This window comes from Convolutriloba macropyga, chromosome 1 (assembly GCF_964194025.1).
Source record: "Convolutriloba macropyga chromosome 1, txConMacr16.3, whole genome shotgun sequence".
In the NCBI taxonomy this organism is placed as follows: Eukaryota; Metazoa; Xenacoelomorpha; order Acoela; family Convolutidae; genus Convolutriloba; species Convolutriloba macropyga.
In genome coordinates, this window is record NC_134468.1 from 59,771,254 (window position 1) to 59,789,832 (window position 18,579).

An 18,579-nucleotide genomic window follows, 5' to 3' on the forward strand; every position below is an offset into this window, starting at 1 on the left:
GACTTTTCTTTTATTTTAATTCAAAGAGATAAGGTTAAGTTAGTAAGTGGCACTCTGAATGAGGGTTATTGTGGAGCAGCTAATAGAAGCAGCAATAACTTATAAGGATTCTTAATCAAAAAATAACATCTCAGAATTTAACAAAGAAATTTCTCTTTGGTCTGTTTCTGTTACTATCTTTATGAGACTGCAGATCTACGAAGCTATTAGGGCTATTTTCTGTTAATCTTCCAGCTGCATATAACTTTAATCTGAATTGTTTTTAAAATATATTAGTTAAATTTTTCAGTTTGTGTTTTTGTTTTCTAGTCAATTGCTGTCATTAATTAAAAAAGTGGTGCATTTAAGTTATGCAATATTTACTTTTTTAAATTTGTCATTCTCAGTTTTTTGGCTGTTAGGAGTCACTTAAATTCTCTGATGGCTTGCTCGTGGGTGTTGGGTTCATTTTGGCAGCAGTAATTGTGTTTTAAAAGTGTTAGCTTCTAAGAACCTTCAGTATTTTTTGCTGATTTCAATTTCCTGCAATAACTTGATGGTTTGACATGTCAATGCTTCTGGTATACGTAATCAAGATTTCGCTCCTATGATAGGGTTTTTCTTATCGCATTCTTGCTTTTTTTAAAACAGGAAATCATATTATTTAATGCACCAACTTAAAAAATTTAAAATTAGGAAACAATAATTTTTCGGCATTAACTTTCATAGAGTTCCTAGGCTGGATTTAGTAGTGATTCAAGTGCCTAGTGTGCGTTGATTGTTTTCAACGCATAAGTTCAAGGCGAAAAGCTACTTTTTGAAGTTTTTTGACCCTCAAATTCTGCGATGCTTCTTTATTTCTAATATTTGAAGTAAGTTTCGAGCTCTACCTGTGTTTGTTTTGTTTTCACATAGTTTCGCTAAATACAAGTGTTATCGACCTTCTAATGAAGCGTAAATGAAAGTTTTTGATGCTTTCAGTTGATTTCTAATGGTGCTTATGACTTTTCCCTTTTTTATTTTCAAAAAATAATGGTGTTTGTTTTTTTTGCGGATATTTGTTGTTTTCTATGTCTCGTCTCTTGGTGTCATTCATTATTAATTTCAGCGAATCTTCAGTATGTTTTTCTTCTTGACATCATGTAATAGCTTGACTTGCCTCTTCTTATCTTGTACGCAATCAGAGGTTCACTTAGATGGTAAGGTTTTAGTTTTTCATTCATTAGTTTTTTTTCGTCCATCAGAACCTGTCCTGCTACTTTTTTTTACATTAGGTGATAGCACATTTTTCACAGACTTTTCATTCAATGAGGGATGACCAGGTAAAGACTAGCTAAGTTTTCGGATTGTTTGAGGACTTCTCTTGAGTGTTTTCTTTCGGGTCCCTAGGCTGACTTTCGTTTTATCCCAGATGCTAAGTACTGAAGTTGCTGGGAAGGCTTAATTTCCTGGTGAAAAGGTTACTTCTGGAAGTTTTTGAGACTCAAATTGTGCAATTTTTTTATTGGGTTTTTGTTCAACAGGTCTTCAATTGAAGTTGTCCTCTGTTTGTTGTGATCTGCGCAAGTGGGAGTTCTCTATGTATATTTTTAAGGTATAAATTGGTAACGCCTGCTTAATTTGAAAAAATAGTAAGTTTTGCCAGTTTTTGATTTCTTTGAGAAGTTTGTCATTTTTTGACCTTTGCGTTTATAAGGAGCCTATAAAACATTTTTTTTGGTTTTCTCTTGGTAGACTTTGGTGTCAAAGTTGCTCCTTTGGATTTTATCGTTTTAATCTTTTCTCGTGTTTGCTCTGTATGTCTGTTTTAAACCGGTTTTCTGCTCAACCGCAAATTAGTTTTTCTGGATCTTTGCTATCAATGACTTGGATTAGAAGTATAGAAAAATTAGATATGCTGGCAATGTTTTTGGAATTTTTTCAAAATTTTTCGATTTTCTGCTAACGTACATAAGATGTCTCTGCGTCTTCTACCAGGAATGAAATAGTTTTGATTTCTTTGAGTATTAATGATTTGGACAAATAGTCAATTGTTTTAGCAGGAATTTGCAGCAGATCTTAAGGAGTTTTTTTTTTACAGATTTCAAGTTATTTGACATTATTTGATAGCGTGGCCTGCATCTCCTTGCCGCATGCGCTCACAAAAGCTCTCTTAGTAGAAAAGGTTTCTCGGCTCGCTTTCTTGATTTTAGTTGGAAACCTTGTTATTCGGCACGCTGTTGCTGAAAAGTCTTATTGCATATAGAAGCCCCCTATAAAGTTAAATGACCCGCCTGTCGTTTGAGAGCAGTTCGTCCAACATGAGTCAACTTGTTTATTTGTAATATGTCTACTATGAAATTGAGATTTGAGCTCTTTGGGGGGCCTTTACTATAGTATTGGTTGAGTTCTTGAAATTTTGGCTTCACAGTGCAGTCAATATTTCTTGTGGTCTGATCAACAATTAGCGTCCTTTCTGTTTTTAACGATCAGAAGAGCAAATTTGAAAATATGTAGTTGTCATTCATTATCCACGTTTTTCATTTTAACGCTCAATAGAGCAGCCTTGTTTATAAATTTGTTCTCCGTACGTTTTGTTTTAAGCTTAAGAGTAACTTTGTTATTGTGTTATCCAAATTTTCATGTTTTTAAGAGGTAATCAACGTTGTTTTATAGTAAATAATTTTAATAGCCGCGTCAGCAATCCCAGGCGGCTATTGTTGCGCTCCTAATTTTTTACAATTCAAGGAATTTGAATTGTATTGGGGCGCTGTGTTTTTTTTAAGATGTGTGTTAAGTTTTACTAGAGCGGGCGTTAAGTTTTACTAGAGGCCCAAAATGGCTTCAGTAATCATTCAAGTGCTTAGAAGGGTGCAGCGTTTGGGATAGCCTTAATTTAAGGTTAAAAGGTCCTTTTTAGGAGTTTTGGGCACAAAATGCTGCAATTTTTCATGTTTTTTGTTATTTTTTTTATTTTTTACTTGATTGGTCTTAGGTTGAAGTTTTTGAAAGTTGGAAGGCCTTTTGCCAGACAAAATTGCTTGTTATGACCATTTAATGAGCTATATGTTTTAGCACTACAAACACAAACACGCAAAATGATCCTAGTTTTTTCAAGTTTTTTGAGACTTTTTGTCATTTTTTGAGATTTTCCAGCTTAAGGGGCCAGAGAATCTCCTTTAGGGTTTTATTTTAAGGCACTGCATAGTTTATAGTAAAAATTGAATGGTTTTCAACCTTCTAATGTCTCGAATTTTTTTGTCAATTTTTGATATTTGTCCATTCTCAAGTGCCAGAAAACCTATTCCATGGTCTGATAAAAATTAACTGCATGGTTGTTAGTCTCAATGAATTTATTTTCAACAATTTAACATTTCGCATTTTAGACATTTTGTTGATAAAATTTGCAATTTTTTCAAGTTTTCAAAATATTTGTCTTTTATTCAGTTGTTTTTGCCTCAGTAGCCAGGTAGCCTCATCCAGGGTTTAATAGTATGTTATTAAATAATTGTTTGGGGGCAATTGAAGGTTTATCAACATTTTAATAGAACGAATTTCTATTTTTTTTTAAATTGAAGATTTTTTCTAAAATTTTTTGCCCATGGAGCCAAAGAGCCAATTATTGCCTATCGATCTGCAAAGAGAACGATTTCATTTGATTCGCCGTAGTTTTCAAGCTCATTGTTTTATATCAGGAACAGTAGCGGGCCTAAGATGAGCCCTGCGGTACACAATATCTAATTTTTTTCAAATTGCTTTTCTATTAATCAATCTCATAAAAATGCCAGAAAAATAGCACGGAAGCCTTACCACACCAATTATTGATTCAAAAATTTATAATCAACCTTAAATTTTTTTTCAGATAATCAAATTTTGAAAATTCTGTTTCTTTTCTGTCATACACTATGCGCCTGATTTCACTTAAGTGTATGAGAGAATATTGTCACGATTTTGAATATGGTCACGATATGAGCATTTTTTGCCTGGATGTTTTCGTCGATATCCAGTTTCGAGTTATGGTGCCTAGGTTTTACCTTTTCTCCAATTTGATTATGAATTTGAGGAATGCTATTATTGCTCATATTTTTTAAACCGAAAGCGTAGTCCATAGTTTTTTTTCAGTTTTTAGTTAACTTCTCATCAATAAAAACTGGTTTGTTGTTAAGTCGATTGTTGTATTCAGCAAGTATTTTTCCCGGCCTTTTTTGGCTAATATATATAAACTTAGCTATTACTGCTGGTGGCTGCCTCAGATTAATAATTCTTCCAAGTTCATGGCAAGCTACCAGATCATGCTCACAACAGTCTTCATGAACAACCTGGTTTGTGCAACGTTTCGAGTTGTGTACACATTTAGTCGGCTGTGGTTACTGAATTGTCAGTTTTATATAGTGCAATGTAAAAAGAGCATGCGACAAGCGACTTTCGATAGCTATGCATATGTATTATTAATAGCCGCCCTCATCTTCTCAGCCGGCTATTATAGCGCTCCTATTTTTTACAATTCAAAGAATTTGAATTGTATTGGGGCGCTGTCTTTTTTTTAAGATCTGTTCACACATTTTCATGATTTTTGAAGTCAAATTGGAGTAGTGATTTTGGTCACGCCGAAACAGGAAGTGGAGCGAAAAAGCGAGTGGTTTTGCGGCGTGAATTTTTTTCGCTCTAATTTTAAAGTAGAGTGAGAAAACGGTGTTTGAACAAAAATTCGGTTTCTCGGTAGTGATTTTTTGTTCACATGCGGCAATTTCACTCTGATTTTTACGGTTTTTTCGATTTTTTGGATCGGATTTTTTCTAAATGGTTTTCCCAATCCATTCACAGCTCTTTCTAGGCCTAGTTTTTTGTTTGAATTAAATTTTAATTTCTCGACAGTAGTTTTTTTTGTTCACATGCGGCATTTTGACATTGATTTTTTGTTTTTTTTTTTGTTTTTTTTATCTGATTTTTTTAAATGGTTTTCTCAATTCACTGATATTCCATTCTAGGTCTAGTTTTTTTTGTTCAGTCAATGAAAATCCTTTGAATTGTACGTCAGATTTGTCCTGCTATGTTTTTTTACTTCGTCGAATAAAAAAATGTTTCGCTTGACCTCATTTTGCCGCTTTTTCAACATTTTGCGTGATATCATTTTGACTTCTCTAGGCTAGTTTGTCTTCTCTCATTCTGCTAAAAGTGATTTTTGAACATCAGTTGCTCAGCAAAGCAATTCAAAATGAACAGAGTCGGTATAAAAAATTGAAGTCAGAAGTAGAAACGGGATAAACCCATAAAGCCCAATTTTAGATGCCCGCTATTTGAACGTCGTTCCTATAAGTCTTAGTTACCATCTCTAATGCTTAATGGTATTGATAGTAGCCCCTGTAGCCTCTCTCTAAGAAACAGATTTTAATAGCCGCCCTCATCTTCTCAGCCGGCTATTATAGCGCTCCTATTTTTTACAATTCAAAGAATTTGAATTGTATTGGGGCGCTGTCTTTTTTTTTAAGATCTGTTCACACATTTTCATGATTTTTGAAGTCAAATTGGAGTAGTGATTTTGGTCACGCCGAAACAGGAAGTGGAGCGAAAAAGCGAGTGGTTTTGCGGCGTGAATTTTTTTCGCTCTAATTTTAAAGTAGAGTGAGAAAACGGTGTTTGAACAAAAATTCGGTTTCTCGGTAGTGATTTTTTGTTCACATGCGGCAATTTCACTCTGATTTTTACTGTTTTTTCGATTTTTTGGATCGGATTTTTTTCTAAATGGTTTTCCCAATCCATTCACAGCTCTTTCTAGGCCTAGTTTTTTGTTTGAATTAAATTTTAATTTCTCGACAGTAGTTTTTTTTTGTTCACATGCGGCATTTTGACATTGATTTTTTGTTTTTTTTTGTTTTTTTTATCTGATTTTTTTAAATGGTTTTCTCAATTCACTGATATTCCATTCTAGGTCTAGTTTTTTTGTTTAGTCAATGAAAATCCTCTGAATTGTACGTCAGGATTTGTCCTGCTATGTTTTTTTTTTACTTCGTCGAATAAAAAAATGTTTCGCTTTACCTCATTTTGCCGCTTTTTCAACATTTTGCGTGATATCTTTTTGACTTCTCTAGGCTAGTTTCTCTTCTCTCATTCTGCTAAAAGTGATTTTGAACATCAGTTGCTCAGCAAAGCAATTCAAAATGAACAGAGTCGGTATAAAAAATTGAAGTCAGAAGTAGAAACGGGATAAACCCATAAAGCCCAATTTTAGATGCCCGCTATTTGAACGTCGTTCCTCTAAGTCTTAGTTACCATCTCTAATGCTTAATGGTATTGACAGTAGCCCCTGTAGCCTCTCTCTTAGAAACAGAAGTACGTTATGTTCAACTACGAAATGCCATCAAAATAAATCGGACTTAAAAAATGTTTTTGTACAAAAATCTTTTTCAATATCTTCTATTCTTTCAATCCCAATCATGCTTATTGGAATCAACGGCGGCTATTTTCCGGCAATCTGCCGGGTATGTTAATTATTATTATAAGTTTGTCACTCGAATATTTGATTCCAATTATTTGATTCCAATTATTTGAATCAAAATATTTGATTCAATTTATTTGAGCTATTTTAAAGTATCAGTTATTATTATATACAGTCCGACTTTAGTCGGCTTATGTTCAAATATTTGAGATATTTTAAAGTATCAGTTATTATTATATACAGTCCGACTTTAGTCGGCTTATGTTCAAATATTTGATTCAAATTGTTTTGCCTAGCGCACAATTTAAATTAAAAGAACAGTGCAACAGTCATGACAATAAATGACTTGTTTCCTTTACAGGAGGCGGAAATTCTGCTGTCTAGCAGTTTCTGGGCCAAAGACATTGCAGCTAGCAACCACGCAGACATGAAAGACAGGTTGAGTGTCCGGAGTAGGAAGGAGAGTGCTTCTACAAACTCATCATATCACACACCAACAATCACTGGCGTCTCAACGAGTCGCAGCCAATCACATACGACCAATGTGGCCACAACACATTTCTTCTCGTTGAACGAGTCGCCATCATCGTACAGTAGCCTCAGCGATCCAGGTTCTCGCACTAAAAGTCGGACAGACTCGAACGTTAGCGGAACTGTTCAGATCGTGGCTGCCGAAGTCCACAATAATAATGGCACAACAGTATCCGACAATTTTTTGAACGGAGATACATGCAGCTTTGACCAAACTGTGGTAATTGATTCGTTGCTGGAGAGCACGGCGGACAATACCAGTGCAGTGTTCAGAGGAAGTTTTGAGCCTGATTGTGAGATCTGTATGTTACCTGTGGATCTCTCAGAGCATTGCAATAATGTTATTCAGCTAACGTGCAATCATTGTGTGTGCTATAGCTGTTGGGTCGACTATACAAAGATGCAAGTTTCCAAAGACAGAAAATGTACTATCGAATGTCCAGTATACGAGTGTGATCAAGTTGTCTCATCTCTGAAAGTTGAAAAGCTGATCCGATCCTTTATTGAGTTCGATGCGTCACGTGAGCTATTTTAAAATATCAGTTATTCTTATGTACAGCAGCCTCGTATATATAGAGAGCCTCGTATGCGGAGATGAATTGTTGGTCAAGTATATTGTGAATTGTAGTATTTAGAATTTAGTGCGCATGTGATCGTCAGTCAATGATCGGAATATGATGAGATAGCGAAGAAAATTGGTTTTGCATGCCAGTGTTGAATTCGTTTTCATGAGCCGCTTTACTTTGGCTCATCCAAGGAGCAATCTTTAGTTAAATACCTTCCTTTGTAATGGAAATTGGCTGTGAAAGTGACTGAAATTGGCTCTTTTCAGGAGACAAGGTTGAGGTTGTGACGAGTGAAGTGAGTCGGCTGGTGGGACTGTTAGATGAGAACAGAATTGAGAGATTTGTGGAAGTGTTAGAGAGTGTCCGATGGTGTCCCATGCCCGACTGTTCTCTAGCTGTTAAACTACCTAAGTTTTTATCCAAAAGACCTGTGAGTACTAATTCTGGGTTTTTTATGCATTATCATTACGACGCAGAGGTATACCCAAATCGTCACGGGCAGATATGCCCGATGCGTGTATCTCGTGTTCGTTTTTACTGTGTTAATACATTGAAAATGGAACAATATTGCGGAAAATAGCTACTTTAGCAGAAACCGGCAAAATGGAAAGGAAATTAGCAACCCGTGTTCGCAAAAGTGTCCTAATCCTAGCCGCGAAATACAAGTACCAACTTTATAACCTAATTTTCGCACGGCTTGTATCACGCATCTGCTCGATTTATGTATCGATTTTTCGCACGCAATGTAGCTCGATTTCGCATATAATCCGCAATTAAGCCTAACTTAATTACTACTTATTTAATTAAGCCTTACTTATTACTATTAGCAGTACTTTATTACTACTTATAGTACTTTATAACTACTTATTACTACTTATTAGTACTATTTATTATTACTTATTAAATTCGGCCAGTCCCACATTGATATACAAAGCCTTTTTACAGTTTTTTTTAGACTGCAGATCTACGAAGCTATTGCGGCTATTTTCTGGCAATCTGCCAGCTATGTTTTTAATTGAGTAAATTTCTATTTTATGAAATTTGATATTTTCTAAAAATTACTGCCTATCGAACTTTAAGCCAAGGATTTTTTTAGGGCTTGGAAATGGGGTTACTGGATAGCGTCTAGAGATAAATAATTCTGAAGATATTAATATCACGATTTTCAGCAACATTTCATTAATACTTGCATTTGATTTCATTTTTATAGCTGCGAAGCTGTGAGCTGAGCGTAGCTATATTGCAATGCTCTTGGTTTTTTTTGTTTCGTCGTCTGACGCTCTTTTTTCGTTTTACATTTGTTCAGACAGCAAAGCTGAAAAAGTCAAATGTTCTGAATGACTTCTTCCTCTCACTAACGGCATTTGCGCGCGTGACGTCATTTCTCACTCGCTTTAGCGAAAGTTTTTAGGTTATTTGCGGGATTAGATTTTGATCATACGTGACTTACCTCACTCAATAAAATGACTTTTGCACTTTAAAACTTAAGTTTAATTTGAATTTGTTTAAGGTCAAAGGAATTCATATTTGCAGTAAAGGTCCCTAATAAGAGGCTTCTGTGGAATTAATTTTAACAAGATTTATTAATTTATCGCTGAATCTTTTTTAGCCTAGTTTTTTGAACAGCGTCGATTTTTTCGATTTAGATCTGTATCTGTTTCTATCTCTATTATATGGCACGCAGGTCTATTGTTTCGCAGCTATTCCGGCAATCCGCCGGCTATGTTTAAAAAAATTCTGACATTTTCTCAGTTAATCGATCTTCAAGGGCCAATGAATTTTTATTCAGGTCCTGCGGATATAATACTGACCGATTTAAAAAGCAGAAATTGGCTTTAAATATATTTTTGAAATAGGTATACTTAAAATGGTCATATTTTGCCTTAGGGGTAAAAGCTTCAAGAGTTTTAGCAATGAGTATTTTTTTATTTAGTTTGTTTGTTTTTTTCACAATTTTTTGATGATTTTGTTTTTATTTTGGCTGAAATTTTTCAATTGATCTGCTGGTCATGTAGAGTACTTCTAATTTTTTCATTCAGTTCTTTGAATTGTATTTCTTGTCCTGCTATGTTTTTTTATAATGTCGTCGCGGTTTTTGTTGCGACCATACGACGTCACAACCACTTCAAATCTGCTTTTTGTTCATTCGTTCTTGCAATTTCAACTGAAGTGCGTGCGTGACGTCTTTTTAAGCTTTTAGTGGAGTTTTTTTGTTCATTTGCGTGATTAATTTTTTTGGTCACACTTGACTTACCTCACTCACAAAAATGACTTCCTCACTTTGAAATTGACTTTTATTTACTTTAATTCAAAGAGATAAGGTCAAATGGGTGTGTGTCACTCCAAATGAAGACTATTCGAGAGCAGCTAATAGAGGCAGTAAAATATTTTTAATCAAAATATAACATGTCAGCCTTCAATGAAGACAAATTTTTGGTCTGTCTTTTTTTACTGTTTCTTTGAGACTGCAGATATACGAAGCTATTGCGGCTACTTTCGACAATCTGCAAGCTATTTTTTGTTAATTGTGCCTATTTACCATTGTCTGAGTCCCTCAGTGAGCATCTAATGCTTATCAATTTTTTACTTCTTCCCATATTTGGTGTTATTTTTGTTGTCTTATTGTTTAATCTCTTCAATGAAAAGTCTCGTCTGTTGCTAATGAAGAGAGGTTAATCTTATGAATCATTCGATTTAACAGCTTATGATCTTTATGACGTCGACGGTTTTACTTTTTACAAAATTTGGTCAATTTTTGTATTGCCCTTCTTTGCTGCTTTTTTTGATGTCGTAATAGGTGCCGTCGTTAATAAAATGCCATAATGGCTTTCTAAGTACGTATTTGGAGGCCTATTTTGTCGCCAGCTTGTGACTTAATTTTTTATGACTTTCAGTCCATTTGCTGTCGAAAAATTTTGGTTAATTTTTGTTCTTAATCCGTATTTGTCTTCTTTTGTTGCCCCATCTTTTAGTTACATTAATGAGAGGTGTCATTGGTTTCTATTGTTGTCGAAATGAGTCTGATGAAGGCTTTGAGATCACAGCTGTTCTTTTTACCTCTGTGACACAATTTTTATCCAAATTCTTTTTATTTTGTCAAGTAATGACTTCTTTAGATTTTGTTTGTGACATGATAGTCTAATCTAAGTGCTGTTTTATGTTGATAGAGAATAGTTTTCATGATTTTGACTCTTGTTTTTCGTGAAAAAATAGTGAATATTTTAATTTCACTCGTTATTGCTTTTGTTGGTGTCTGGTCGCCTAGTCGCATAATGAAATGTTTTTTCGGCCTTCTAGTGCAACGTTTGTTCCTGGATTCGTCACATTACTTTTAGCTAAGGTTTTTGTTGACTTAGACATTATTTGAATGGTTTTAATGAGTTTTCTATTCCGTTCTGGGTCTAGTTTTTTGTGTAGTTTATGAAAATTTTTGATTTATGCTTCAAATCTGCTTTTTGTCCTATCATTCATGCAATTTCGACTGAATTGCTCTCGTGACGTCGTCTTTCATTCTTAATTGAGTGAGTATTTTGTTTATTCTTATGATTAAGTTTTTGGAATCATATGGTGTACCTCGTTTTCAAAATGACTTTTCGCTAATTTAATTCGAGTAGAAGAGTGCAGTATGTGTAACTGTAATTGAAGATGTGTATGTGTAACTGTAATTATTTGAGAGCAGCTTATAGAAGCCGCAATAAGTTATACAGAATTTTGATGAAAATATAACATATCGGCTATGAATAAAAAGAAGAGAACTTTCTCTTTTTCGGTCTGGTTTTTATTATATTTTTGAGACGGCAGGTCTACGAAGCTGTCCAGGCTATTTTCTGGAATCTGCTAACTATTTTTAAGACGGTTGTCAGATTACGCTGAAGGGATGAAGGTTGTAGATTAAATGAGTACGTGCCAAGGTGGCATTTTCATTACTATCCACAATGGGCGCAAACTTAAATTTTCACACTTTAGTTTAGTAAAATGAGTTAATTAAAATTCAATATTGTAAATGAGGCCCTGTATTAAAATGCAATTTGAACTTTAAAAATTAATGTTACTATTATAATGCTGCTAAAATTCACTTCATATTTCAGTGCGTAAACTACTTTTATTCACTCAAAACGGAACCAACGTCAGCTCCGATTGACAGTGGAACCAATAATGCAACGGATGTTCTGAGGTTGCAATCCTCACTGGGTTCCATGAATGTTGTCCCTCAATCGCACCCAAACGTATCTGCTCATCTTGCATCACGTAGAGCTGCCAGGAACGCTGCGAGAGCGAGAAGTGGAAAGCGAGAGGTGAACAAGACGGAGAAGGAGCCAGAGCTGCAAGTGATTCCAGAGGATCAAATATCATCAGTATCGGTGCTGTGTGCGAATGAGCACTACTTCTGCTGGAACTGCCGCAATGAAGGTCATCAACCTGCTTCTTGTGATCACTGGAACTCATGGTTCCAGAAAATAGAAGAGGTCAAACCAAATCAGGTACGAATGAAATTTTCATTTTAATGACCCTCGCCCGTATTGTACGCAGCATTCACCTGAAGGAAATAGAACGAGCATGGCTTATTAATTGCTCTCAAACGAAGTTTAGCAATTAAATCAGTGCTGCTGTCTTTTTACGACGCAAAGAGGCATTTTGGTATTCTACATATTATTTTGCAACTCAAAGCTTATTGGTATTTGACGGGTTGTTGTGACTCGAAGCAAGTTTGTTCATGACTCTTGTTTTTTTTTACTTTTGTTTTCAAATATTTACTTTTGTTTTAGAAGATCGACTTCTGTTACCAAACATTTGACTTTAACAGCAGCGAAGCCTTTGGTAGTGAGTCTTTTTTAAAAAGAGATTTTTCACTAAAAGTTGCTTAAGTTTTAAAATCCTGACTTTTCTCTTACCTTTTTCTCTTACCTTTTTGCTCTTAGCCTTCGCTCTTTAAAAGTTCTTTTAAATACACGCCTCATCAGCTCTAGCTTTTTAAGTTGTTTAAGTTAGAGATCTCTCTTTCAATCGTTTACGAGTTTTTAAGCTGTTTTCCCCAATGGGGGAGAACACTTTCCCTTCAATAATAGCCCCAACCGCGAGCGAAAATCGAAACATGTATTCCACTGCGATCCAAAACGGCCTTTCAACAGTAACAGCTTCTAATGACTTTCAAATCATGCAAATTATCCCTCCTTTTACTAAATCGATGCTTGCAAACACAGGATCTTTGAACGATGCTTACATTCAGTGTGCTAATTCGATTCTGAAAGAGTTCCCACAAGAAGTACGATCTCAAATAACCATTAGCAGAACATTCGCGCAGATAAGAGGAAAAACGCTGCACACACTGACCGTTACTTCCCCTCCAACTGTTAGAACGCAATATCACTCGATAAGATCGCGAGGCTTCAATTTGCTGGGCAAAACTATATTTCCAATGGGCAAGCATATCCTCAACAAAGAAAGAAATTTCTACCCCAGAAGATACAACATTAAATTTGTAAATCTTCCTTACGTTTGTTCGGATACCGAAACTCTTAAATTGATCGAACTCCCAGAGGGAATAGGGCACAACCCGACAATCAATCGCATGAAAGTAAATATTGATGGGGACTTTATTTTCGACGGATATGCAACTTTAAGTGTTACTGTCCACAATGCTAACGAAGAGGAAAAGCTAAGAAAATGGTCCTATGAGAGCAAAATTGCCGATTTTAAAGACTGGAATGGTCTAGAAATCAAATTCCATGTTCCCGCGCTCCATAGCTGTAGTTTTTGCGAAGAAAAAAGCCGCCAATATATTGGACACCATAAAAACTGGTGCTTTCTATGGCAAAAGGAAATGCATAAAGTTGAAAGGCAAAACCGTCAAAATGTAAGCACAGAACAGAAAAACACCCATCTGAAAACACAAGAAACAAATCCTGACAACGCCCAGGAACAAGAAATGCTCGATCAAGACTCTTTTGGCAATCTAACTATAGACGAAGAAGAAATTCAAGAAACGTTTGTAGAAGAAATTTGTAGCGGATCAACAGAAAGCCCTGAAATGTGTACCAAAGCAACAGAAAGCACAAAAACCACAGAACAAATTGAATCTTTGTCTAACCAAATTCCAACTGAAAAACAAAGCAACAACATTATGAAATCAAACTCTCCAAACAGACTAAATTCATCAAACGTTGAGCCTCTCAAAGGAGTTGTTTTGAAACAATACAGGACAGTCAACAAACAAACTCAAAACCATCAACGAAAGCAACAGAACACTGAAATACCAATACATTTTCTGAACACTGAATGGCGTAAAAAGAAAAACGAGTTGAATAACAATAGCAAATGATTGAGCATAAAATTTTCAGCTTGAATTCCTGTGGCATTAAGAGCCCGAAAAAATTCTTCTCAATAATTGAAAAGTGTTACCAACTAGCTCGAGGAACCTTTTTTTTCCTATGTGTTCAAGAAACGAAAATTTTCACTCTACCTCGCTCACATGAAGCAATTCTTGAACAGTACAAATTGAGCTACCATTTAGTGCCGGCAATAAACTGTAGTGGTGGTTTAATAACAGTTTGGAGCGAAGAAATCAATACCAACGAACAAAGATTGCAATCAAGAGATCCTTCAGCAATAACGTTTCCAAATTTAAACCTTGTCTTAATCAAACAGCAGCGAAGATACTATTACATAGTATTTAGCAACTGCTGGTTCTATTCAAGGTCGTTTGAAGGTCATGTTGAGAAATGTTCTTCCTTCCCATAACAGTCTCATCACTATTCAAACTAGACACTTCCCCCACTTAACTAGCCTTCCCCCAGGTACCTCATCCCCGCATTGAACGTACCCCCCATGCCTCCACCAACCCTCCTCTCCATACTTACTAAGATCGCTAACCTGCCGTCCACCTACTGCCCCCCCCCAATTACCTATACCCCATCACATAATTAACCCTCCCCCAGTTACCTAAATACCTTCCCCATGCCCCCGTCAAACCCCCTGCACCCAACCAGACCCCAAAACAAAAAATTTTGTCTGATTTTTTAACGTTGACTGTAGTTTAATTAGGCTCTGAATTTCTTCGTTACTTCTTTGTAATTTGAGGTGAGATTATGTTTGTGATTATAATGCAGGACTCTTCTATTTGTTTCCGGTGCTCAATGTGCTGTTTCTTAGCTGGAGCAAGTTTGTTCCTGACTTGAACTTTGGCCTATTTCAACATTGACTTCTGTTCTAGAGCGCTGACTTCTGTTATGGAACAATCAATTTTAGCAGTATCTTAGCTTCTAATGTAAGAAACTGATAGTGAAATTAAATTTCAAAAGGTTATTAATAGCTGCACAGCGATAGCGGGGCTATTATTGGCCTTCTCTTGGTTTTTTTTATTTCGTCGTCGCGATTTTTGTTGCTGTTGTACTGTTTTTTTGAGACTGCAGATCTACGAAGCTATTGCGCCTATTTTCTGGCAATCTGCCAGCTATGTTTTTGAAACTTTTTCCTCCCATAATCGTCCCTCCGTGCTCTACAAACTGAAGACACCCCCACCATCTGTCGCCCTTCACCTACCTACCTACTCGCGCCCAACTAACAAACCGCCCCCACTTACCGAATCACCCATTACCTACTCCCCCAATAACCTAACCTCATCCTTTATGCAACCAATAAGTACCCCCTGCCCCCAACTAAACAGATGCGCATTTTAAAAAAAATAAATGGGCATCTGTTTAAAAAAAATTAAAAATCAGCACAAAACGTTATGGCCTAATTTACTATTAGTTTTGTTTTTTTTTTCCTTTTTGATGTATCTTATTTACATAAGTTTAGTTAATTGTTTGTAGTTCATATTACACTACTATTTGATTCGGTTCCATTTTTTAAAAGTTGAACCAAGTTTGATATTGACTTAACTTAGAGTTTTTGTTTTCGGACATTGGATTCCAGGTAATATTTAAGGATGAAGTGTCATCTGAAATTTACTATTGGTTTTGTTTTTTTTTCCTTTTTGATGTATCTTATTTACATAAGTTTAGTTAATTGTTTGTAGTTCATATTACACTACTATTTGATTCGGTTCCATTTTTTAAAAGTTGAACCAAGTTTGATATTGACTTAACTTAGAGTTTTTGTTTTCGGACATTGGATTCCAGGTAATATTTAAGGATGAAGTGTCATCTGAAATTTACTATTGGTTTTGTTTTTTTTTCCTTTTTGATGTATCTTATTTACATAAGTTTAGTTAATTGTTTGTAGTTCATATTACACTACTATTTGATTCGGTTCCATTTTTTAAAAGTTGAACCAAGTTTGATATTGACTTAACTTAGAGTTTTTGTTTTCGGACATTGGATTCCAGGTAATATTTAAGGATGAAGTGTCATCTGAAAATGATCCTTCCAATAACTGTCCATTCCCTTCCTTCACAAACCGCAGACACCCTCCTTCAAACTACCCGCTCGTCTACCCTCCTCAACCTCATTGGCCCCGTAACCCCAAGCTCTCGACCGCCCTAAGAACTACCTGCCTTGCCTACCCCAATATTTACCTAACGCATCTGCCTACCAAAAAAAAAAGCTTTCTATTTTTGAGCACTTAATATTTTGTTTTCTTTCTCTCTTTCTTTTTTCTAATTTAGGTAAGCTGAGTTTAGGAATGATATTGTGCGTCTCTTCGAGTGGCTTCCGGTCTTTTACTGGCTGTTTTTTTTCGCATTTTTGCTTGACAGATTTTTCACCTGACGCTTTTGACTTTTGGTCCTTAAAAACGGGATAAACATGTAAAGCCCCCTATGTTAAGTTCTCTTCTATTCTATTAATGTGCAGTTCACCGAAGCAGTTAAGCGACTTAAATTGACGATATGAAGAGTGATTGGAAGGGGAGTTTGAAACCTCCCTCTTTATCCCAGTCCACCATACCTCTCCGCCTCATTCTACACGTAACCTCAAACTCGTGAAGCCAGCTGCGCTCATTGTTTCTTACCTCAAACTCGTAAAGCCAGCTGCAGCTGAGCTTACTGTATTGCGATGCTCCTGATGTTTTCTTTTGTTTTCTGGCCATCTTTTTGTGTTTAGTACCCTCCAAATGATAGCTGGGGCTATTACTGGCCTTCTGTTTTCTATTTCGTCGTCCAGATTTTTGTTACAACCATATGATGTCGCAATCTCTTCAAATTTGCGATTTATTCATTATGTAATTTAAGCTGAATTTCATAAGTGACGTCATTTTGCATGTGAATACTGCATGAAGTTCAGGACTTCAAAAAAGGGACCTCACAAAGCGGACAAAATTATTCATGAAGAGAAATATTTGTTCAAACTGAAAGCTTCCCGAATGTTTCGAAGTCAATAACCAGCGAGGAAGTCTTAAAAACATTGAATATTGCCAAATTGTTGACCTTCCTGGCAGAAGGAACAGTGCAATTGAAAGGTCGACTGAATCATTCCAACCTCGATAACAACGCGAAGCATCCAATATTGTGAACTGCGAAACATCCAATCGTAACACTTCTGTTGAAGAGAGCACATAGTGGCAACATACACAAAGGCTAGAGTATGTAAGAAACATTCTCAAGCAAGAGCTCTTGATCATTGAGTTGCGAGATGGGTTACGGAAAATCGATTCGAAATGTGTCAATTGTAAACAGAGGAACGCCAACCCAACTCACCAACCGATGGAGAATCTCCCCGAGAGTGGCTTGACGAGCTTGCTTTCTCATTCATCTACTCATTGGGGTTGACTAAATCGGGCTGATTCAGGTCAAGATCCTACGACGTACGCTGAAGAGATGGCGCTGTATCTTCACTTGCCTATTTCTCAGACCGGTACATACTGAAGTGTTGCATTCATTATACACCGCGGCATGTCTAGCCGCCTATTCATTGCTCGACATGGATACCCAAGTACCATCATCAGCGACAACTCTGTTGGTGCAGCCAATGAACAAAGCATTCGTGGACGAATTGGACAAAGCAAAGATCGAATAAAGATTTAGCTCAGAAAAAGATCTTGGAAATTCAACCTCACTGTAGACCCATAATTAGGTGGAATCTGAGAGACTGCTTCAAATTTTTGATTGCGATCTTGGACAACTAATGAAGTAGTTGGCACGACAATGTCTTGTAGAGAAAACACTTAACCTCTGACAGCAGTAAGTGATGGCCCCAAAGAAACAATCAGTTTTTAATCAATACCTGTTGCGATAATACAGTTAAATAAACTGCCAGTGTAAGAAATTTTAGTGCCCGATCGACACTGGAAAAACACCTCAGCATTAGACAACAACGAGTTTATCACACCCTTTTATCGCCACTGTTACTAAAGAAACAATGGCGATAAAAGAGTGGTGCTAAACTCGTACTCTAATGATGGAAACAGTTTGATAAACTTGTAGTCTAAAAAAACTCGTGTGGCGTGTGTTGTGTGCACGCGGTGTGTGATGTGTGTGTCGTGTGTGTGCGGTGTGTGTGTGTGGTGTGTGTTTGTGTTGTATGTGTGTGTTGTGCGTGGTATGTGTGTATGTTTGCGTGTGTGTGTTTGTGCGGGCATATGTGTGTGGGTGTGTGTTTGTGTGTGTGTGTGTGTGTGTGTGTGTGTGTGCGTGTATGTATGTGTGCATGTGCACGTGTGTGCGTACCTGTGTGTCTGGTTGTGTGCTTGTGTGTGTGTACGTGTGTTTGTGTGTGAGCGTGTGTGGGTGCGTGTGTACGTGTGTGCTTTGATAAGTTTGTAGTCTAAAAAAACTTGTGTGGCGTGTGTGCGGTTTGTGTGGTGTATGTGTCATGTGTGTGCGGTGTGTGTGTGTGGTGTGTCGTGTGTTTGTGGTGTGTTTGTCTGTGTGTGCGCGCGTATGTGTGTGTGAGCGTGTGTGTGTGTGTGTGTGCCTGTGCGTTCGTGTGTGTGTGGTGTAATTGTGTGTGCGTGTGTGTCTGTGTGTGTGAGCGTGTGCACGTGTGTGCGTGCGTGTGTGTGGTTGTCTGTGTGCTTGTGTGTGTGTGTGTGAGTGCGTGCGCGCGCGTGCGTGTGTGTGTGGGAGGGGGGCGCATGAGGACAAAACGAAGAACAGATCCGAAGGAATATCACTTACCTTTGAAAATGTAATTGTCCACAAAAATGAAAAAC

General features: G+C 36.6%; 1 protein-coding gene across 5 annotated transcripts in view; it reads left to right on the forward strand.

Moving 5' to 3' along the window:
* LOC142341065 (uncharacterized) overlaps positions 1-18,579 on the forward strand; it is a 69,175-nt gene that overhangs the window by 30,307 nt on the left and 20,289 nt on the right. For all 5 annotated transcript variants that reach the window (XM_075391914.1, XM_075391922.1, XM_075391939.1 and 2 more), the window contains 3 exons: positions 6,756-7,446; positions 7,758-7,921; positions 11,580-11,972. In XM_075391914.1, coding sequence (XP_075248029.1) covers positions 6,756-7,446; positions 7,758-7,921; positions 11,580-11,972 — 1,248 coding nt within the window. The remainder of the gene's footprint in view (positions 1-6,755; positions 7,447-7,757; positions 7,922-11,579; positions 11,973-18,579) is intronic.